Source organism: Leucopleurus acutus (assembly GCF_964270905.1).
Source record: "Leucopleurus acutus genome assembly, chromosome: 19".
In the NCBI taxonomy this organism is placed as follows: domain Eukaryota; kingdom Metazoa; phylum Chordata; class Mammalia; order Artiodactyla; family Delphinidae; genus Leucopleurus; species Leucopleurus acutus.
Window position 1 is genome coordinate 14,350,928 of NC_139161.1, and position 23,372 is coordinate 14,374,299.

Here is a 23,372-nt window from a genome sequence, read left to right on the forward strand (position 1 = left end):
GTGCAAAAGATCCTTTGGGGTACGCACACAAGCACAACTGCTAGGTAAGCACGTTTCCGACTTTCCAGATAATAGCAACTTATTTTCCAAAGTGGAGGCTCTAATCTGCACTACCACATTGGCCTCCACCCTCACCAGCTCTTGATATTGTCACACTTTTTATACGTTTGCCAATATGGTGAGTGTAAAATGATGTCTTTAGTGTAGGTCATGGGCCAGGTGTAGTCATGTATATTGTTGATTTAGTCCTCTTAGAAATGTTGAGCTAGCACTTTAATCAGGGATTATTGGTTGTAAGTGATGGAAACCCAACTCAAACTAGCTGGGATAAATAGGGGAAGGTTTGTTTAAATAGGGGAAGAAGAGCTGTGCAGGCTGATGTCAAGCCAACTAGAATCAGAACTTAAGCTTGTCCAGGGTTCCTTGACTGCATCTGTGCTTCTCTTTACTTGTCAACTTTTTTCTTTTGTGTTGGCTTTCTTTACACGATGGAGGCAGCTCCTGGGCCTCACACCTCCCGGCCTTGCCGGTAAAAAGGAAACGAGTCTCTTTTCTTGCCTCTAGTTGGGGCCAGATTGGATACAAGCCTACCCATGGGTCAAGTAAAGTTGGTCAGACGGGCAGCTGTTTTGGTTAACTACTACTGCACAACAAACCACTACATAACTTAATGGTTTAAAACAACAGCCATTTTATTATCTCTCACAGATCTGTGAGTTAACTAGCCTTGTTCACTGAAAACAGGGTTTGCCTCTTGGTAGCTGTCAAGCCAAAAGACACAACCAAGCCAAAGACTGGGAGAAGGAAGGATTTATTACTTGCAGCAAGTAAGGAGAACGCTGGGGAAATTTCACAAAGCAGTGTCTCCCCAAGCAGCAAAACTGGGGAAATTTTAAGTTAAGGGTATATGCATATTCATGAAGAGGCTGGTGCCGTATATGCATATTCATGAAGAGGCTGGGGCAGTGTGTGCATATTCATGAAGGGCCTTGAGTAGAGGAGAATTCAGCACAGAATTGGGGCAAAGTTTGACAGAGTCCAAGCTTTAGTTGACTGAAGTCACAAAGGTCAGAAAAAGTTAACATCATTCCTTAGGTTCAGACCAGTCTGGGGTCTTAGCCATCCTCCACCTGGGTGGGGGCCTAAATTCCTGTAGAACAACTCAAAAGACCGTACCAGATTGTTGTGTATGTCCATTGAGGAGGAACTAGGACTCTGTTTTATCACTGAACTATTTTTTCTTGACGGTGTTTCCTTTGCTCCTGCATTCCCTCACTTGCCTTAAGATCTTTAATTACTGAGACCTGTTCAAGGGCAAGCATTGTGGCCAGGCTTAGAAGATCACAAAATAGCTTAGGCCAGTAATGGCTTCTCTTATGTCAAGAAAGCCATGCCTGGTTCTCTTTCTCTGGAGACCCCCTCCCCTCTCTGCTTACGGTCTCAGCCGAGAGGGACTTCTGTTCCATGTGGTCACCCTGGGGCCTGATTGGGCTGAAACATCCAAAATGGCTCACCTAGATGGCTGGCAGCTGGGAGCTGTTGATTAAAGCAATTCCATTCTCCTCCGTGTGGCCTGAGTGTGGCTTGGGCGTCTCCCAAGATGGCAGCTAGATTCCAAGAGGAAGGAAATGGAAGTTGCCTTGCCTTTTAAACTTGGGCTGGGAGGTCTCAGAATGTCACTTACGGTCAAAACCAGTCACGGGGACAGTCCAGATTCAAAGGGAAGGGAAATAGCTCTTACTTTTGATGGGAAGAGCAGCATGGCTTATAAGGAGGGAAAGTACTGTTTGGGGCCATCTTTGGAAACTTAGCTACCACAGTAGAGTAGAATGATTGGCCTCACCAGGGTAGGTGCCCACTAGGGCAGAGCCAGTACCACCTAGCATATCTGCCCTTTTTCCAAGGCGGGCCCTAATTCCTGTTCACTTGCTCCCTCCATGGTGAGAACAGCTGAAACTGAGCAGGACCTGGGAATTAGGGAAGTGAAGGAATGCAGAAACAAAGGAAAATCAGTTAAACAGGAAAAGTAATGACAACAGTTCAGCAATAAAACAGAGTCCTAGTTCCTCCTCAGGGGAGGTACGTAATGATCTGACACACATATCTTTGAGTTCTGCAGGAAATTAGACCACCCACCCAAGTGGAGGATGGTGACTATAAGCTGAGCAAAAGCAGGTAGACCCCAAACTGGTTGAAACCAGAAGGTTGATGATTAAGATTCCTGAAACGTCACCCTATTACCTCACCACCAACCAATCAGAAGAAAGTCATGCACCCTGAAGCCCTCACCCCAAGTGTTGCCTTTAAAACCCATCCCTGAAAGCCAATAACAGGGAGTTTTGAGCATGAGCCTCTCCCATACTCCTCGTTTGGCGAGCTGCAAATAAACACTATGCTTTCCTTCATCACAACCTGGTGTCAGTGAATTGGCTTTGCTTTGAGGCAGGCAAGTGGGCCCAAGTTCAGTTCGGTAATACGGTCCCTTGAACATGGTAAACACTTGATAACTGTTGTTGAATTCCTTCTTCTGAATCTTCTTGTTTGTTTAACTGCACCAGTCAAATATTTTCCATCCTGCTTTGGCAAGGTCTCTTGTATCAGCCCTGGTCCCCCCTTCCTTTTCTTGCTCTAGATTAAGGCCCAAATAACCCTTGTTAACCGGCTCCTGATGTCTCTCAAATGCCTGTCTTTTGCCCGAACTCTCCCCCCGAAGCGTACCTTCAGTCCCATCTCACTCTGCTGCTTGCTAAGAAAGCCCAGCCTGACATTAACGCCCCCACCCACCGGCCCATCCTGCCTGCCCTGCCTCATCTCCCGCTGCTCCTCTGGGTAGAAGTCGAGCACGAGCTCACTTGTTTTTAGTGTATGTGCTGTCGAAGCAAGCACACGAGCTCACTAATGAGGCAGCTGGGGCTTCCATGAAGCCACACAGTCCTTTCCCTTCTCCAGGCTTTTGTTCGGGTCCTCCTGTCCCCCTAGACTGTTCCTTTTCCCTATCAAATCTGACAAAAGGCCTAGCCCAGATACCACTTCTTCCATGAAGCCCTCCCTGCTCTGTCCATCCCACCTCCTTCCTTCCACCAGACCCATCTCTCTCTTGAACACCATAGTTCTGTTTCTGAGTTTATTCTCACCTTCTTGCACTTTTCACAGTTGGCCTTGTACGTTGTGCAAGTCCTATCACCTTTACCAACTTGCAAACTGTGATATTCCTTCATGGTACCAATCCTTTGAACTTAGAAGCCCTTGATGGTATTTGTTAAAAGAGTGAATGAATAAATGAATGAATGAGTGGTAACCGTCCGAGGACAAAGATGAGGTCATCTGCAAAATGAAGGTGACAAAATTATAGCTAAAGTTTCTTTCTACTCTAAAATTTGGTTATGGACTTCCCTGGTGGCGCAGTGGTTAAGAATCTGCCTGCCAATGCAGGGGACACGGGTTCGATCCCTGGGAAGATCCCACATGCTGTGGAGCAACTAAGCCCGTGCACTACAACTACTGAGGCTGCAAGCCGCAACTACTGAAGCCCGCACGCCTAGAGCCTGTGCTCCACAACAAGAGAAGCCACCGCAATGAGAAGCCCGCACACCACAACGAAGAGTAGCCCCTGCTCACTGCAACTAGAGAAAGCCGGCGCTCAGCAATGAAGACCCAACACAGCCAAAAAATAAATTAAAAAAAAATTTTTTTAAAGAAAAAATACTCAAAAATATTTTTTAAAAAATTAAAAAAAATAAAATTTGGTTATGTCTGTGAATGAGCTCTTGTAGAAAGGAGAGAGGGAGAACAGGTAAGGTATATATCTTGAACCTTAAGAAACACAGTCTGCAAGGAGGAAAAAGAGCAGAGAGACAGGAGGAAAGCCAGAAAATGGTACCATCCAAGGAGGAAAAGTTCAAGAAAAAAGAACTGTTAACATACCTGAGGGAATTCCCTGGCAGTCCAGTGGTTAGGACTCTGCACTCTCACTGCCGAGGCCTCGGGTTCAATTCCTGGTCCGGAAACTAAGATCCCACAAGTCAGACGGCACGGCCAAAACAACCCAAAAACCAAACAAACAAAAACATACGTGAACTGAAGAGAGGCCCAGGGTAAAAAAGATAAAGCAAGCCCACTGGGATTTTGCAGGAGAAAGAATATGAGCTGCTTGAGAGAAGTTTCCAGAGAGTTCTGTTGAAATAAGCTGGATCCCAGGGGATTAGGAGGGACTGACCAGTGAGGAAGAAGAGGTACTCTGAGAGGATGGCCGTTTCCACGTTGGCACTGAGCTGGCCCTTTGAGAATATTAATATACGATACACTGGTACCACTATGGACACTTCACCATGGTGGCATATAGACTCAGCACAAATGGGTGTAAGCTCAGCTCAGAGGCAAGTGAACAAATAATCAGGATTAGACTGAGCTCCCTCCCAGGGCAGAAACCCCAGGGGAAAGCTCACTCTTCTCTCCCAGGTGGCTGGTCGGTGCCTTTTGTGAGTTGTGCTTTTGCACAATCAACCCCCAGGTGAGATCAGGAGACTTACATGTTATTTGAGGCAATGCCCCTTATCACCAAATATTTGTACAAACTTCTGTTTGTTAATAGTATTCCAGGGACAAGGCAGTCTGGGCTCCTGCCTAACCACATTTACGGGCCACAGAATGGTACCTTGTCACTACACTGGGGGAGGGGCAAGGATAACAACCAGCGATGGTGGAACAGGCTGCAGCATCTGTGGTTGCCTCAGTGAACTCCGAGGTTATGTAGACAGCTGAGTTCTTTTTTTTTTTTGACAGCTGAGTTCTAATCCAGGTTGTGCTGGGAATTCCCTGGTGGTCCAGTGGTTAGGACTCAGCACTTTCACTGCTGTGGACCCAGGTTCAATCCCTGCTCGGGGAACTAAGATCCCATGTGATGTGAGGTACAGCCAAAAAAAAAAAAAAATCCATGTTGTGCTGCTTACTAGCTATGTGTTACCCACCTGGCTGTTAATCTTTTAAGATTCCAATGTATCATCTGTAAAATGGGGCTAAGAACACTACCTCATAGAACTGCTGTGCAGATAGCATGAGCTGGTCCTATAAAACATGTGTTTGCACATTTCCAAACAATAGCCCACAGCCAACCAATTATTAACTGTGATAAGAATCATCTTTGCGGTAGCAAAAAAGTGTACAGTAGATTGGATTCTGTGGTAAAGAGAAGCTCTCCGGAGTGAGTGGCACAATCTCTTCAAATCCAGTCTCCTGGAACAGGAAGAACCAAGGTTCTATTTACCTAAGAACCAAACTGCTCACAGTGACAGTGGCTTTTAAAGAATTTCCCTTAAAAAATTAGGACATGAAGGAGATAGACATTTAGCTTGCTACCAGAAACTCTTGCTTCATCGTTTTATTTATCCCTTAACTACCCCTCAACATGTGCTGTAAGTTCAGGTCTGTTTGGGAGCAGCGGCAGCGCGGAGATCACTCAAAATAGTCAAAGTGGATTTAGCCTGGTAAAGACACTGTTCCTTTGAGATGGTACTGAAGCTTTCAACCATGACCTCCCTTTCTGGTTTTACCAGCTTTTCCTTTCAAGTCTCCTTCAAAGGAAACTACTCTCTCGCTAAATAGCTATCTGCAAACCAACTTCATAATCATTTTTAAGTGAAATTTTGAAGGGTTTTCAAACAGAATTGAGACAGGCACAAACATTTGAAGGCTGGATCATAACTTCCACTAGAGGGCGACATTTGCTAAAATAAAGAAAAGGGATTAATGGCCCCAGGGATTAACACTGGACATGATGAGTGAGCCGGATTCCAGGACCTTGGCTGCCCCTATCACCTGCGGGTACTGGAAAACACACAGTCTCCACCCCCAGGAGATTCAGAATCAGTAGGGGGAAGAGGGCAGAAAAAGGTGTTGGGAGTCTATTTAAAAAAAAAAAACTCTTCAAGTTTGGGAGCCACTGATTCAGAGAGAAGTGAAAATAAGATTTTAGCTCACTTTCCCCCACCACTCCTTCCCCTCCACTGACATAGTCAGGCCGTGCCTGCTCCACTCTTTGCTGAACATATAGTTTAACCTTGGTGGAAAAAGAGGGCTTATCTTTACACTAAAACCATGGCCTTTGCCTTGTTTAGTGGATGTTATTTAAAACAACTTCCAGAAAGGTCATTTTCAGGCCTATTCTATGGGCAGGTCCACTTCAAAGGCACCCGGCAAAAATATTTCCATTTCTGTCTGTATTTATCAGCAATGCCAGCTTTTGCTTTATCAAAAGCAAAAAGCTGTCTAAAACAATACTTGACTATGGAACAAGATTGTGGGCAATGCTGCCGTAAATAAAACCAGAACTTATCAGTGTGAGTTGCCAATCAAATGGAGACAGGCACAAGACATGTGCCTGTCTGATTAAGCATAAGAGTAACCTAACTGGTGCATAAGAAATTCTGAGAACCTATAACAGTGCAGTTATGGCCTGGAGATTTGGTCCAGATGAGTACAAGATAAATATACCTACCTGGTCCAGTCCCCTTGGAACGGATTTGTTTTTCTTTATTGGATCTTTAAAACTGATTTATGAGTCAGATTGAGGTAAGCATTCCCCTTTGTGTTTTATCTGCTGTGCTTACAGGGTCACAGTGACATTTTGAATTGTAAAAGGGCCGCCAGAGTTCCAGCACAGAAAGTTCCCCTCCTAGAGTCACTCTGTCGGAGAAAAAGCACCAGAGAAGGCATGTGAAAGCATTTTCTGATCAGGCTTCTCTTTTAACTCAACCCTGTGGTCTTAAAGATCCTGTTGTCAGCTTGCATGCCGGACAGATAATCATTAAAGAGCTCCTCCCACTTTCTGTGGGCGCCTCCCTGGACACCTGGCCACACTGGTCAGGAGTGATGGAGCTTGTGTTTCTGCACATCCCTCGCCAATCTCAAACCTCTCCGTTTGCATTTATACATGCAGATAACACTTTTCAAAATGTGTCTACTGCTTTCACAGTTGCCAAGATTTGTCCTACTCTTAAACTGGTGTGTTGGATTCTCCAGCAAGGGTTTAGTCCCTTGACTGTGATTCAGGCATATGAAGTTGGGAATGGGGAACTTTGTTGATGGGATTTGGTTTACCATGAGCATTTCTGTCTGCTCTAGTGGGATAGGGTTGACTCGCATGCACCCAGGTCAGACATCTGGTCAGTCCCCCACTACTTTTCTTTTTTATTATATTATTTTTTATTGAAGTATAGTTGATTTTACAATGTTGTGTTAGTTTCAGGTGTACAGAAAATGATTCATATATATATATATATATATTCTTTTTCAGATTCTTTTCCCTTATAGGTGATTACAAGATATTGAATACAGTCCCTACTTCTTTATTTCTCTAGCATTGCTTACTCCTTTCCCCCAAACCCTGAAAAATCTTAGGCTGTCATACGAGCAAGTCAAGAAAAATTAGAGGGCTTCCCTGGTGGTGCAGTGGTTAAGAATCTGCCTGTCAATGCAGGGCACCCGGGTTGGAGCCCTGGGCCAGGAAGATCCTACATGCCGCGGAGCAACTAAGCCCGTGGGCCACAACCACTGAGCCTGTGCTCTAGAGCCTGCGATCCACAACTACTGAAGCCCATGCGCCTAGAGTCTGTGCTCCCGCAGCAAGAGAAGCCACTGCAATGAGAAGCCCGCGCACTGCAACGAAGAGTAGCCCCTGCTCGCCACAACTAGAGGAAACATGCGGGCAGTGACAAAGACCCAAGGCAGCCAAAAATAAAATTAATTAATTTTAAAAAAATTAGAGAAGCTGCCATCCTTTTTTTCCTTTTCTCCTAGAATATGGAAATGTTGTGCTCTGAACCTTAGTTTATTCTGTCTTGTTACAAATGTCCTCTGGAGAGAGGCTTCCATCAAAGTGGAGGGCAGCATGGGACAGTGACCAAACAGCTGCGGGGCTCTTTACATCAGGTTAATAGCCCACAACCTTCAAAAGGACCTTGTATGAGTCCTCAACAAACCCACTCCCTCCAGTGAGTTGGGACACATGTCAAGCTTCACGAGGTCACATCTACAAATGCCACATAAACACACATGACACCAGCAGCTGAAATGGTTTCCTTCTTTGCTTGTAATTTTTGGCGAATGATTTGGCCGTGGTTATTCCAAAGGGAACTGTTGGCTGTGGACATGATTTGAGGGGAATTCCTGAGGACAAAGAAAGGGACGTTTGGACTAACTGAGGCGCAGCTGGAGGACCCCAGGGCTGCGAACTCGGCAATAGCCGCGCGCAGGGCAGAAGCGCCGGGTTGCAGGAATCCCCTGCCAGCTGCCGACCCTCACTCCGGAGGTCGCTGACGATCCCACCACGGCGGGAAGATGGAGCGGGGACTCTGGACACTCGGCACTGGCTGTCTCCTGGCCTTTCCTGATCAAGTCTGACGCAGCGGATCTCTCAGCGGGATCACTGGGACCGCCTGGGGCAGGGAATGCGCCCGTGTGGCGGGGTTGCCGGTCTCCCTTTGCCCTCAGGCAAGCTCTTTGCCTCGATCACTCAGCGTCCCTAGATGCCCGACGCAGAAGCCTGGTGCTCTTCTCCTGCCGCCGCGGCCGGGGCACTCAAGGCCAGCCGGAGGCCCAAGCTGCCTTTGGCACCGCCTATAACCCCGCCCCTCCAGCGACAGCCCCGCCCAGGCCAACCCCAGCCCGCCCCCAAGCCTGGGCCCCGCCCAATCCCAGACCCGCCCCTAGGCCGGCCCCGCCTCCTGCCCCGCCCCGACCGGAAGAAGCGCCGGCGCCCGGCACTTATAGGGCCGGGAATGGGGGTGCCACCACCGCCTAGATAGCTCTGCGTCTGCGGAGTCCCGGCCGCCGCCGCACTGTTGTCGCGGCGCCCACGCCCCGTCCTCTGCACGCCCGCACCGCCCCCCTGGAGCCGGCCGGACCGGTCAGGAGTCAGGGCCGAGTCCTCGCCATGCCTGCCCGACTGCAGCTGCTGCTGCTGGCGTTGCTGCTGGCCAGCCTCCGGGTGAGTGACCGGGAAGGTTGGAGTGGGGAACGGCGCGGGACGGGCCGGGGTCCGAGCCGGGAGCGCGGCGGCGGCGGCCCCAGGCTCCGTGCGCCCGGGCGGAGACGGCGCCTGGCGGGGAGTGGCGGCTTCCTGACCGGCCGGAGTGGCGGCCACGGCCGGCCCCGCCGAGGCGTCCGCCACCCAGGGGCCTCGCGGGCCAGCGCGGCTGTCACGAGCAGCGCCTACCCGGCCGTGTGCTCTCCGGCGCAACTTTGTGTCGTCCTAGCGGCACCTTGGGGTCTCCAGAAGGCCCCGGGCCCTTGGGAGGCCGCCCCACCTGCCGAACCCTTCCCGCCGGTGGGCGCCAACTCGGCCTGGCGGTGGCCGCGGAGGAAGGGCAGAAAGGGCCCTGTAACCAAGGGGAAGGGAATGTCTTGCGTTTGTAATCTTAGCTTGAACTTTTCAAAATGCGAGAACTTTGGGAAACGAATGCCACTGGAAGTGGGTAAGCGTTCTTACCCTAGAGCTTGATTCCGCTTACCTGCCTTGCAGGTTTCTTGGCATTGGAGACAGCGGGCTTCCTTTCGGGCAGCAACACATCGTTAAGCAGGTTAAGCGGTGGGAATGGTACTCTTGTTTTCAAGACCCCATATGGGACAGCAGTGAAGCCACTTCGAAACTTTAAACGAAAGACTGTCTCCTCACGGGAGAGCACCGTGGGGCTGTCCAAAAAGTCTTTTCATCTTTTTCTGGAGAGAAGAGCCTGGTTTACATTTATTTAACTTTCAGGCCTTCACTCAGGCTGTGGATTCGGGCACCGTGGCTGGGAGGACATTTTGTGGACAGACATGGCTTTTTTTCCGCTTCTGGTTGGAAGAACCTAAATTAGTTAGTGTTTTTTTAAAAAAAAAAAAAAAGAAAGAAAGAAAACGTATTGTTCAGGATGTGGGTATGGTGCATTGGAGCAGGTTCTGTTTAATGACCTCCACTGTGTACTTTTTAATATGGTGTATCAGGTACCAGGTGTCCAGGTGGAGAATTGACATGTGTATACCTGAGTGCCACAGCATGAACTCTTTGGAGGTTATGCATTTTAGGTAAATAATAGTCCGTGCTCTTGGGGTAACAAGAATTTGGAAACAGCTGAAGTAATACGAGGCCACCTTTTTCAAATTCAGAGTTATTTATTTAAATTAATTTATTAATTTATTTTTGGCTGCTTTGGGTCTTTGCTCCTGCACCCGGGCTCTCTCTAGTTGCAGCGAGCAGGGGCTACTCCTTGTTGCAGTGCACAGGCTTCTCATTGGGGTGGCTTCTCTTTATTGCAGAGCACGGGCTCTAGGCGCCTGGGCTTCAGTAGTTGTGGCACGTGGGCTCAGTAGTTTTGGCTCGTGGGCTCTAGAGTGCAAGCTCAGTAGTTGTGGCGCATGGGCTTAGTTACTCCGCGGCATGTGGGATTTTCCTGGACCAGGGCTCGAACCCGTGTCCCCTCCATTGGCAGGCGGATTCTTAACCACTGTGCCACCAGGGAAATCCTGGGGTTTTTTTTAAAGGAAAATTTGTACACACTTCACAATAAAACTCATGTCAGTTAAGTTTTCCTTCTGATTGAATTTTTTAAAAATACACTTTCAAAACTGGGGTCAGGTTTTGAACTTGAACATTTCATCTTGGATTGGTTAACTGCTGCCTGGCATCTGTCCACAAATAAGAGTGTAAAGAGAGTGACCAAAATGTATGAAATGGAAATCAGTCATTTCATATCATCAGAGCCTTGTGCATATTGTTTTCTTTGCCACATCTTTTCGTGTGCTATTCTGTCACTGGAGTCTAGTGTTTTAGTTATTGAACAACTTTGGCTAAAGAACCAAAAATAACTATTTAGCCTTAGTTGGGACTATAGTTTCGCTTCATGTAAATATTTCCAAATTGTATTTAGAAATCCAAACTTTTCAGAGTTCATGATAAAAGAGTCCAACCCTTATCAAAAGGTTATGTTTTAGTGTAACTGCTTTTAAGGGCAAAGGTCAGAATTTCATTCCCAGAATTACCTACCAGTAGAAACTTCGATCCCCAAACATAGTGGGAAGTATTATTTTAAAATTCTAAATGAAATGCATTGCCGAGTTTGCAGTTAAACTAGGCAGCAGTGATGTTGTGCAGAATGTACTGGCTGTAAAATCAGACAAACCTGAGTTCTTTCTGGTCCCTTGGTAGCTGTGTCCTCAGAGTCTTAGAGACTCTGTTTCCTGATCTGTGAAATGGGGACAGCTAACACACTAACAGGTGTGAAGGGATCTGGCTCATCATAGGTAATGTAAATTCTCCTTGCCACCCCCCAAAGGTGTTTTTTACTCTAAGTCATCATTTTTCAATGTTATACTATGCCTGAGCAAGGAATATTTTTTGATGCTGTTTCTTTTTGATTGATGAAGTAACTAGTGCAGAGGAGGCAGTATTGTGATTTTCCTTCAGTGTGTGTCTGAGCCAGACATTGACTCACCTGCAAGCTGAGACTCCAGGCTACCGGATCCAAAATGCAGTTATATCGGTGTTACTAAGCACTCAGGGCTGTGTCTTTTTTTAATCCAGAAGGTGCTTATTCAGTCAGTGAGTTTTTCGCCTCCTTCCTGGACCTGGATCTTGTGCCTAATGTTGGTTTGTGTTGCATCATTGCTGCCCTGTGGTCCTCATTGTACAGTGTTTGGGTGTCACTTCTCTCAAGTACCAAAGAGATCTGTGGCACGTGAGGCAGGGTACTTTCTTCAGGGAGAGGATATGCAATTTCTTTTATTCAGCCGATGTTTTGGTTTTAGAGGGGGATAAACAACTTCACGGAGAATTGCAGATCACGTGTGCACAAAAACACACGGAGACATGAGTCTTAACTAGAAATGGCCTTGCTTATCATTTATTCTGATAGTTATCACCTGCATGAATTATCCTCGTAGGAGGCATCGAGTATTAATACTGCTGCCACGAGGAGAGTGAGGAGGGTGTTTCATGAAGCTCATGTTCTCAGGACTGCTGATCCTGAAATTAGACTGTAGTTGTGCACGTGCGTTTGTTTTGTTTCATTAACTTGCCTGCCCAGGAGGCTCTCCGCAGTCATGTGGCTTCTAAGAGCACAAGAGAAAATGTGTATGAGAGTGATTCTTGAGAACATTCGACGGTAGACCATATTCCCGAATATAAAACTAGTGAGCTATGTAAAGGTTTCTTCATGTCTGAGCAGAACAGTGCCATCTGCACGGGCCTGGGGGTTATAGTTATTTGCATGCCTCCGATGGCGTCTCCATTCTTCAGGTTGAAGAATCATTGGATAACTATTTCATTTTCATTGGAAACCTCTTTGGTTTGGGGAATCCACAGTAATCCTTAGGCTTAATATTGTGTATGTTTTATAATGATCAGATGTTCTCCCTAAAGAGATGATATAGGGGAGAAAAGCCTAATGTATCATTTTGATGGATTCTGTTTTTATTATGCACGCATAACTCGGGGCCTGTAACCTAGCAATATGATTAGAGTATGAGGCTGGCTTAAAAAAATAGGGACAGTGAATCATAGTCTGTGAATAATAAACACGCTGGTTGGCTATATTTCCCAGGGGCTGGGGATTTTTTTTTCCCTATCTTTATGTTTACCTATATCCCATGTTTGGTTTCAGACTTTGCTGCCTCAGAGCAACACATGCTCAGAGATATTTAAATGAGTGAGTGCACCAGACCACATACGGACTGGGAAAAGTAGAACTTAAAATGCGCCCCCCCCCCCACTAGATACCATACAAAAACAAACAAAAAATCCCAAGGTCCTTGCTTACATGACTTTTAAAAATTTTAAGTTCCTTTTATACAGTCTCTGCATCACTTCTGATTATCTTATGATCTTCATGTACAAAGACACAGCAAGTCGAACAGTGTAAAAATGTGTTCTGTATATATTTTATTTATTTAATTATTTATTTTAAAAAATTTTTTGTCTGCGTTGGGTCTTCGTTGCTGTGTGCGGGCTTTCTCTAGTTGCGGGGAGCGGGGGCTACTCTTTGTTGCTGCACGCAGGCTTCTCACTGCGGTGGCTTCTCTTGTTGTGGAGCACAGGCTCTAGGCGCAGTGGGCTTCAGTAGTTGTGGCACGCGGGCTTCAGTAGTTGTGGCACGTGGACTCAGTAGCTGTGGCTCGCGGGCTCAGTAGCTGTGGCTCACGGGCTCTAGAGCACAGGCTCAGTAGTTGTGGCGCACGGGGGCTTAGTTGCTGCGCGGCACATGGGATCTTCCCAGACCAGGGCTCGAACCCATGTCCCCTGCATTGGCAGGCGGATTCTTAACCACTGCGCCACTAGGGAAGTCCCTGTGTTCTGTATTTTTGTTCAGTTTTTTTTTTTTCACAGAATGTCTCCTGTGACCTGTTAGGAAATGTTCTGAGTGCACCATTGCATTTGTCACTTTCAGTAGCACCTTAGTAAACCGTCATCCACTCAGAAAGCATTTGAGCCTTCTGTGCCCAGAACCAGGTTAGGGACTGGGGTCCTAGCTGAGCAGGGTTGATGTGGTAATAAGGCATGCTTTGCCTGGTGATCACCCTACTGGGGTCATATGAGTTCTTTCCAATTTTTCCACCATTATAAGAAAGGTGATTTCCTTTTCTTCAAATCTTTTGTGTTTGGTGCTTTCTGTATGATAACATGGGAAGATTTGAAAATAAATCTCTCAGAGTATTATCATATTTGTCGTAATAAAGAAAAAAGAAAGCATAGATAGTCTAAATTTTTTTAAAACGCACAACGTATCTATAATTCTATTACCCAAACATTACCTCTATTAACATTTTAACAGCTTTATTGAGCTATAATTCACATAGCATACAATTCACCCATTTAAAATATACAGTTCAATGACTTTTAGTATATTCACAGAATTGTGCAACCACCACCACTATCAATTTTATGATATTTTCGTCATCCCCAAAAGAAGCTCCATACCCATTAGCTGTCACTCCCCATTTCCCACAAACCTCCCAGCCCCCGGTAACCACTGATCTACATTTGTCTCTGTAGATTTGCCTGTTCTGGACATTACATATAAATGGAATCATGCTACATGTGGTCTTTCGTGTCTGGCTTCTTTCACTTAGTGTAATGTTTTCAAGGTTCATCCATGTTGTAGCACTGTATCAGTGCTTTGTTCCTTTTTATTGATGAATAAATATTCCATCATGTGGATATACCACATTTTGTTCATCCGTTCTTCATTTGATGGACATTAGAGTTTCCCCTTTTTGGCTGTTATGAATAACGCTGCTGTGAACATTTGGGTACAGATTTTTGAATGGCCATGGATTTTCATTTTTCTTGGGTATATACCCAAGAGTGGGATTTCTGGGTCATGCGGTAACCCTCTGTCTAACCTTTTGAGGAACTAGCAAACTGTTTTCCAAAGCAGCTGCACTATTTTACATTCCCACCTGCAGTGTAGGAGGGTTCCAGTTTCTCTACATCCTCCCCAACACTTGATATATATATTTTTAAAGTCAAGTTAGTTTTATTGTCTTGTAACAGTCTAACATATAAATCTTAGCTCTGACATAAAGATGCCCAACACTTGGTATTATTTGTCTTTTTTATTATAGTTATCCTAGTGGTGGTGAAGTTGTAACTCCTTAGTTTTGGTTTGCATTTCTCTGATGACTAGTCTACTCATATCTTTTTTTTTTTTTAATTCTTGGCTGCGTTGGGTCTTCGTTGCTGCGCGCGGGCTTTCTCTAGTTGTGGCGAGGGGGGGGCTACTCTTCATTGCGGTGAGCGGGCTTCTTAGTGCGGTGGCTTCTCTTGTTGCAGAACACGGGCGCTAGAGCACAGGCTCAGTAGTTGTGGCACAAGGGCTTAGTTGCTCCGCGGCATGTGGGATCTTCCCGAACAGGGCTCGAACCCGTGTCCCCTGCATTGGCAGGCGGATTCTTAACCGCTGAGCCACCAGGGAAGCCCTCATATCTTGATATATGTCCTTCTAGACAATTTTTATGTGCACATATTTGCAGAGATAATGTTTTTCTTCCCCAAACTGGAATATAACATGGATCTTTCTGTGTCAGTAAATTTAATTCTACAACATTATTCTCACTGGCTGTGTGATACTTCTGTGAAAGAGTATACTGTAATTTGACCATTCAACCATTTAAATATTGAGGCTGTTTTTAATTTTCATTACTATAAACAATTGTGATAAACCTTACTGCTAAACTCTTGAGCCCTTCTTAACTGCTTAATTATTTCCTTGGGATAAATTCCTAGAACTGGAATTTGCTTGTCATATGTACTCTTTTACAGTCCCCTCCTCCAGCCCCCAAGCAATATTAGATGTTTTAAAAAGCACAGAACTAACCTTAAATTGGTTTCATGATAGCCACTTTAAAGTAAGCTGTTTTCTTTTAGCAGGGTGGATTTTAAGTCTGAAAATGGAATGTTTAGGTTTTATTTTGCTTATATTTTGAAGACCTGAATAACCACAACAGTTTCTTTATGACACCCTATGTACCTAAAAGCTATTGAGAAAATGTTTTATTCTGATTTGTTAATAGCTTGTTTGCATGCAGGGTCCTTTGGTCTGCAGTGGTTTCAGATCAGCTTTCTAGCAGATGTGGCTCCCATGAGCACTCTGAAATACCTTGGGATAATTCTGTGTTTGGTTTTAAGGGTAGCCCACCCCCTGCAGAAAAGATTATTATTATTTTGGCCGTGCCACGCAGGTTGCAGGATCTTAGTTCCCTGACCAGGGGCTGAACCTGGACCACGGCAGTGAAAGCACTGAGTCCTGACCACTGGACTGCCAGGGAATTCCCAAGATTCTTTTGATAGTTGGTTATGAGGCCATTTAAAATTTTGACTCAAGACTGTTCATAAATCAAAAGTTGATGCATTGTTTGTCTCTTTCGGAAGCCATAGCTCTTAAAACATATAGCTTGTCCATACAGCTGATTTTCCTAGCAAAATGAACATACCACTTGACAATAAAGTAAAATATTTGTTGGCGTCTTGTTTTGTTTTTCCCACAAACGTACCTGGACTTACTCTTCCAAAAGAATGTTGTCTCTTTCAAAATAATAACCCCTTCAGGGTCAATGTTCATGTCAAACAAATTAGTCTTTTTTTTTTTAACTTTTTTTTAAACTTCATTTAATAATTCAACTTTAAAATGAATAAAAGAGCCCTAAAAAGGCAAATATTTATTATTAAGCCTGTTATCCTTACACAACTCCTTCTAGTCTCTGCTTGAATATATCTTTGACGTGGTCCACACTGAGGTTTGACCAACACTGTTATTACCCAGCTTGACTGCACAATTTATCGAGGCCACTTGGATTCTTGGTTGTTTCTAAAAACCAGTGAGAGACTTTCTCCCACTTAGCGGATTCAAAAGTATGTTCTTTGAAGGTAATTTCCAAAACATTCCAGATGTATTGTGAGCAGTGGGAACATGTATGGATAAATGTTTAGCTTCCCGTCAGAGTACGTTAGACTCCTAGAAGGGATCTTGCTGGTTTAGACCACTAAGTCTTAATATTTTCCCCACCCCACCCCCACGTAAGGAATGGGATGCATGACCACAGTGCGAGCAGGTTAGAACCTTCAAAGGTGGTATTTTGGGGCACGTACCACCCTCACTCAGGCATCACCCTGCCCTCGCAAGTTGAACAGTCACTGCTCTGCTGTGTTCCCAGAGCGCACAGATGAGGAAGCTGAGGCCAGACAGGGCCGGTGACCTGTCCATGGTCATGCACCAGTGGCAGAACTGAGCCCTGAATCTGATCCTTCCGCTTCCCTTTGAAGAGCAGCCCGTGCAGTGCTTATGTCCTGGTACATCTGTTAGAACAAATAAGTCCAGATACCCCAGTCACACCTGAGGAGGTGGCCAAGCCATGTTACAGGGACAGATGGGATCTAGAGAAGGACCAGAAGAGAAGAAAGTAGGCGTTCCTGTAAGCTTGGGGAAATGCTCAGACGAGCATTGTTCCTTCCAGGAGAGTCGCAGCCTCTTACCCTTTGTTTCAGTCAGAGAAAGATGCAGATTTGGGATGGAAATACTGCTTTACCCTGAGCATCTCCGTCAGGGATATCAACCGAATCTGGCAGTCACGGGGAGAATGCAGGTTAAGAGGCCCTTACACCAAGTTCTCAGTTTAAGCTCTTTTCTTTGCTTGAGGTCTAATAATATCCAAGCAGGTGCATGTTTTTCAGTAAGATCTTGCTCCGAGATGTTTCTGGAATAGTAAAACCGAAAGTTCATGTCTTCGAAGCCTTTAACCAAAGTTTCTTTTCCATACTGCAGTCACAGCCTTCGACAAGGGATCCTGAAAAGGTAGAACTCTTTAATGATCAGGCCGGGTCTGGGGTGTTCGCCTTTGCAGAGGCCCCACCTCCCACCAAGTGCTGGCACCAGGAAGTGGGTATATGATGACAGGAGAGAGAGTAGCCTTGGCCCTTGGGCCACAATAGAGGGACCTCAGTTAGCTCAGGTGGGTCTCAGGAGAGGGTAGTGAGGGAGAGAGAAGGAGGCCAGGAAAGTGCCCTGCATGGGGATGGTGCACTTCTCTTGCTGGTTTGTCCTAGAGGGCAGGGACTGTGTTTTGCTTACCTTTGCATCCTCTCTGGCATTTAGCACGGTGAGTCAGTCGTACCCCCTGTAGTAGGCACTCAGCAAGTATTGATTGAATTTCTCTTTGAGGCTCTTGAAGACCAATAAGACAAGGAGCTCTTTTATCATCAGGCGACGTGGGCTGTGGATTTGCGGGGGGATAAGGAAAATGTTGCTTTAGCTGTAATCTGTATTCTTTAGTGAGATCTTATCAACAGCGTTTCTTTCTACACAATGAGAGGGTTTCCAGGATACTTGCTTGGGTGGACATGACCCCCAGTGTGTGGTGCTCTCTTGATAGGCTCCTCACATCAGTCATGAGATTAATTTTCCCACCGCCAGACCCCAGGAGATAAATGGTCTGTGATTATTCCAAGGCAGCTTCATTTTTTACTCAGCATGATGTTTCACTATTAAAAAATGAACCTTGATCCAGGGTTGTCCTCTTCTGTATTAAACATGATTTCCCTAGTTAGTAGGCTAATTTATAATTATCATTCAAAACCACCCCTTCCCTCAGTGGATTATTTTCCCTGTCTATTTCAGATGAGGGAATCATTGTTTGTCCAGGCTGCGGGAATGTTTGTCATGGAAACCGGATTTTTTTTGTACATTATCTGAACAAATAGTGCCGTCAGATCCCTCGAACCTGACATTGTCATTGATCTCCGGTTGGGTCAGAGGACTTTGTTGACCAAACTAAGTCAGATCTCCTTCCTCTTAAAGCAAATGACCCGTGATTCCTGAGGGGCCTCCAGGAGAGAGAGAAACACCTGTCTGGGAGGCCACAGCTGCAACCGGGAATGTGTTACTTGAGGTGGTGCTTCTCCACCCCGGCTGACTGAGTCACCTGGGGACCTTTTAAAATACCCTATGCCAAGGTCCCACCTCAGCTGAATGAAATCAGAATCTCTAGGAGTGGAGGTCGGCATCCTTTCTTTAAAAAAGAAAAAAAATTTTTTAAACCCCAGATGATTCTAACATGCAGCCAGGTTGAGGCCATCAAGTAAGTCCTATTCCTTTGTCCTGGACACAGCCATTGTGTCCACCTGTGCCCTGTGATGTCACAGAGCCCTGGACGAAACCAGAGCCAGCCTTTGGCTTTTTTTCCGGAGAAGTTAGGACAGATGCATTCTTCTAGTTAGTGGCAGAACTAGAAATAGAGAACCTAGCATTATGTGTCTTCTAGTATACTATGTTGCCCAACTTTTAAAGAACAAGTAATTCCAGACAGATGGATATGTATGTGTTTTTGAGTACTAACTACTGAATTTGCTTTTTTAAAAAATCAGCTTTAACTGATAACTGACCTTAAACTCAAATACGCTTAGTTACTGAATTATAAGATGTTTGGAATTATTTAAAGTTCCACTTACGCTTATTTATTATTTTTGCCTTCTCCATGCATTAGGAGGCCTAAGGAATCCAAACAATACTTTTCCAGGTTCCTTCACATACCCTGGTGGGTCAAATCATCCTTCAAGTTTGAAAAGAGCCTTCTCTAGCCAGAGTGAAGTAGCTAAGGGGAGTGGGTATGGGAGAAATTTGTGGAAGGAGTAAGTTGGACAGTTAAAGTACAAGAACGAAGCATATAAACAAAAAGGGGATTTCTTATCAGGATGAGAATATGTACGTTGGAAGCAGGTCGCCGGAGGGTCCAGCTTGTGATGCTCTCCTTCCCCTTTCTGTGTGAGACCTGGGTATCTGGACGGTCACCGGCCTCGCAGCCTGCAGGGTTTTTACTGCAGGTGCACCGTTGGAAGGCCGCACCGCAGAAGGCCCTGCAGGAGACGGCCGGTCCCCGTTTCAGCCGCTGCACCTTGGTTATGACTCAAAGAATCCTAAGAGCTGGTTTAGAAAAAAGAGGAAACTCACTTCTAAAACTCACGTGGACTGGGCTGGACCAGATCTAAACTCTGCTGGAACCATGTTGACAAAGGTTCGTAGAACTGGAAGGCCACCATTTGAAGTCAGCCTCTTTCCTTGGCCGCCCCACACGGCTTGTGGGATCTTAGTTCCCCGACCAGGGATCAAACCCACATCCCCTGTATTACAAGGCAGATTCTTAACCACTGGACTACCAGGGAAGTACATATATATATATATATATATATATATATATAATTTTTACAAACAAAATTAAATAGTTTTTTTCTATTGTGGAAGTATTTATAAGATCTCCAGATAAATTCAAGTACTACAAGAAAGGCATAAAGCCAGGTTTAGGGCATCTGCCCTCGAAGGCACCGCCTCCCTCTGAACAATCCAGTGACCTCATCCAGTCATTCTGTTAGAGTTCATTTTCCACTTGCTGTGGTCTGGTTTTGCAAAGAAGAAAACGGTTTTCTTTACACAGAGAGATTAAGAACAAGTTTATCTGTAGTTTTGGTACTCGAACAGGAGACTAAACCACAGCTGCTTCTAAAACCAACCCTATGTCATCCTTATCTGATGGTTCAGTATTTGGAAGTCTCTGGGGCTCTTGGTGAGGGGGGCGGGGTGGGGGGAGTTTAATCACTTACCCGATTTGTGGTTTGGAGAAGAACAGAGATCTCCCTTTTGGTTTAGGAGGTGGTTGGCTTTAGAGGCTATGGCAAGTACATGTACTTGAGAGTCACCCACGTCCTCCTGAATAACATTAGTCAATTTCTATGGTGTTTCTTTTCCCCCACCCTGAACCTTAAAGTGAATCAGATTATTACTAATTTCCAGTGTTGCAATAGTTAAAGATGAGTGGGGACACTGGGATGTTGAAAGACCAGGATCGGGCATGACTGTGTTCAAAGGCATCAAGACTTCTAAACTCTCATTCTCATGTGGGTTTTGAGCACGTTTTGATTGGTTGGGGGCCGGAAGAATCTACAGTAAAGCGTGAGGAGAGGTGAAGGCCTGCTAAGCCATGGATCGTCATGCTTCTGAGCTACAGGGCACATCCAACCCAGTCTTCTTTTTTTTTTTTAATAAATTTATTTATTTATTTATTTTTGGCTGCATTGGGTCTTCGTTGCTACGCGCCAGCGTTCTCTAGTTGCAACGAGCATGGGCTACTCTTCGTTGCGGTGTGCAGGCTTCTCATCGCGGTGGCTTCTCTTGTTGTAGAGCACGGGCTTCTAGGCGCACGGGCTTCAGTAGTTGTGGCACGTGGGCTCAGTAGTTGTGGCTCACGGGCTCTAGAGCGCAGGCTCAGTAGTTGTGGCGCACAGGCTTAGTTGCTCTGAGGCATGTGGGATCTTCCCGGACCAGGGCTCAAACCCGTGTCCCCTGCATTGGCAGGCGGATTCTTAACCACTGTGCCACCAGGGAAGTCCCTAACCCAGTCTTCTTACTTTATAGAATCAGAAACTGATGCCCAGAGAAGTTTAATGACTTGCTCAGAGCCCAAACCAGGACACATATTCCTGTGGCCTGTCTCATTGTCTTTCAGCTTCCCTGGTCCAAAAAACATCTGTTGAGCATGTGCCAGGCTCATGGGGATACCTTGGGGTTTTTTTACTTGGAGTTTAAGTTTTTTTGTTTTCGTTTTTTGGCTGTGCCACACAGCATGTGGGATTTTTAGTTCACCAACCAGGGAACAAACCCGCGCCCTCAACAGTGAAAGCGCAGAGTCCTAACCACTGGACCTCCAGAGAATTCCCTTAACTTGGAGTTTAAAGGATGATTAGCAGGTTTTGGGGTTGCATGAACATAGGATAGGCCAAGGAGTGAGCAGAAGGCCTGAGCAGGGAAGTGTGGGCTCAGAATCTTAAGGAACTGCTCTGGGCACGGCCCGGGCTTGCTGCCAGGTCAGCTTCTGGAAGGCAGAGTCATGGAACCTGCCGTCTTTCCCCCGGTATTACACTGTTTCTCTGCTAGATGGTAAACTCCTTGAAGGCAGGAGTCTCATAGGCCTTGAGGCTCCAGCACCTCATGCAAAACAGGACCCTTCTTTCTGTGTATCTGTAGGAGAAAAGAGTCCAGTGTGGGGTGGGGTTGAAATAGGTGAACCAGCAAGTTAGTTGGATGTAGAAGAGTCAGTCAACAGGAAGAAGTGTGAACCAGGGAGTGCCTGGAAGAGACTGATAAATACTGCATGTGCTTGCCAACCTGCCTGAGGAACGTGAGCCTGTGATCTGGGACTAAACGTTGATCCCTGAGGTTAGTGCCCACTGGATTTCTGCCACCTGTAGCAAAACTAGCCCTGGAAGTGACTGCAGGTACTGCAGAGAGGGAGCCCCTCGGAAAGGAAAAAGAGAGGAGGGGGCCTGCTTCACTCCTTCCGAGGGGACTTTGTGATCCCGTGCGTGGTGTCTGGACAGAGAAGTCGCTCAGAGGAGGGGTCTCGAAAGCAAGAGACCTTGCGTTGGAGGTTGTTCTGTAGGCCACATTTCACCACAAAACCAGCATTGTTGGGCCTCCCTGGTGGCACAGTGGTTGAGATGCAGGGGACACGGGTTCGTGCCCCGGTCCGGGAAGATCCCACATGCCGTGGAGCGGTTAGGCCCGTGAGCCATGGCCGCTGAGCCTGCGCGTCCAGAGCCTATGCTCCGCAACGGGACAGACCACAACAGTGAGAGGCCTGCGTATCGCAAAAAAAAAAAAAAAAAAGAAGCCAGCATTGTTAAACTCCCCCACGAAGTTTCAGCGTGTTATGCTCCTGTTCAGCTGTAAACCGGCTAAGCAACACTAGTCTGACGTTAGTATCAATGAAAACACCAGAAAAGACTCACCTGGGGTGTGAACACAGGCTGGTATATCTAACGCTTGGCTTCGAGGAGCGTTTTCCCCTCCGATCTGCTTTTACACCCGTGTGAACAGCGTGCCCTCCTGCTTTCTGTGAGCTGCATAGGAAACAAACAAAACATGGATTGTGTGGCTCACTCCATACAAGTACACACTCGGCCTTCTTTTTTTTTTTGCCACATAGCACGGCTTTCAGTATCTTAGTTCCCTGACCGGGGAGCGAACCTGTGTCCCCTGTAGTGGAAGCGCGAAGTCCTAACCACTGGACCGCCAGGGAACTCCACACACACTCGGCCTTCTGTCTGCTTCCCCAGCCCCTCCTTGTCCCATTCCCCGCTCTGCTTTCTCTCTCCAGCAGCACGGGTCTGATAGGTCCTCGAACACAGCAAATTATTTTCAGTCTCAGGGCTTTCACATAGGCTGTTTCCTCTGCCCAGGAAATTCTTCCCTTCCTTCTCCCGTTCCTGTAGATCTTAACTCAGATGTTACTCCTTCAGAAAAACCATTGACGCTGTGATCCACACCCCCTCACATGAGACCAGATTGGCTTCTCCTTTTATTCTCTTATGGTCTCTTTCATAGCACTTACTGCAATTTGCTATTCTGTTTGTGTGACATTTTTACTGCTGTGATCCCTTATTAGAGTATAAGCTCCATGAGGGCAAGAATCAGATCACTGTTGTGATTAGATCCTAGGGTCTTACACAACTCTTGATTAATCAGCCTCACAAGAACTGACACTTATGTGATGCTCACTGTACACTAAGAGCTTTACATATATTAACTCATTACGCATATTAACTCAACACTCCTTTGAAGTCGGTATTATTGTTGTCCCCCATTTTACAGGTGAGAAAACCAAGGCACAGGGAGGTAAGTGACTGCCCTTCTAGCAGCCACATTATATTGCCCAGGCACTAAAAATGAAACTTAACAAATATATGTTGAATTGTTCAGCATCTTCAGAAAATGAGGGCGACTACGTAAGTGAGTTTCCAGGTAATTCAAATACAGCCCTAGAACTTGTAACGTAGTACCATTTGGTGAAAACCTCTT

At 46.0% G+C, this 23,372-nt stretch overlaps 1 protein-coding gene across 3 annotated transcripts in view; it reads left to right on the top strand.

Annotated features, from left to right (window-relative positions):
* The first annotated feature begins 8,806 nt into the window (after window positions 1-8,806).
* Window positions 8,807-23,372, top strand: part of ERN1 (endoplasmic reticulum to nucleus signaling 1) — an 82,754-nt gene continuing 68,188 nt past the window's right edge. For all 3 annotated transcript variants that reach the window (XM_082860714.1, XM_082860715.1, XM_082860716.1), the window contains exon 1: window positions 8,807-8,983. In XM_082860714.1, the coding sequence (XP_082716840.1) occupies window positions 8,930-8,983 (54 nt within the window). In that variant the 5' untranslated portion in view covers window positions 8,807-8,929. The remainder of the gene's footprint in view (window positions 8,984-23,372) is intronic.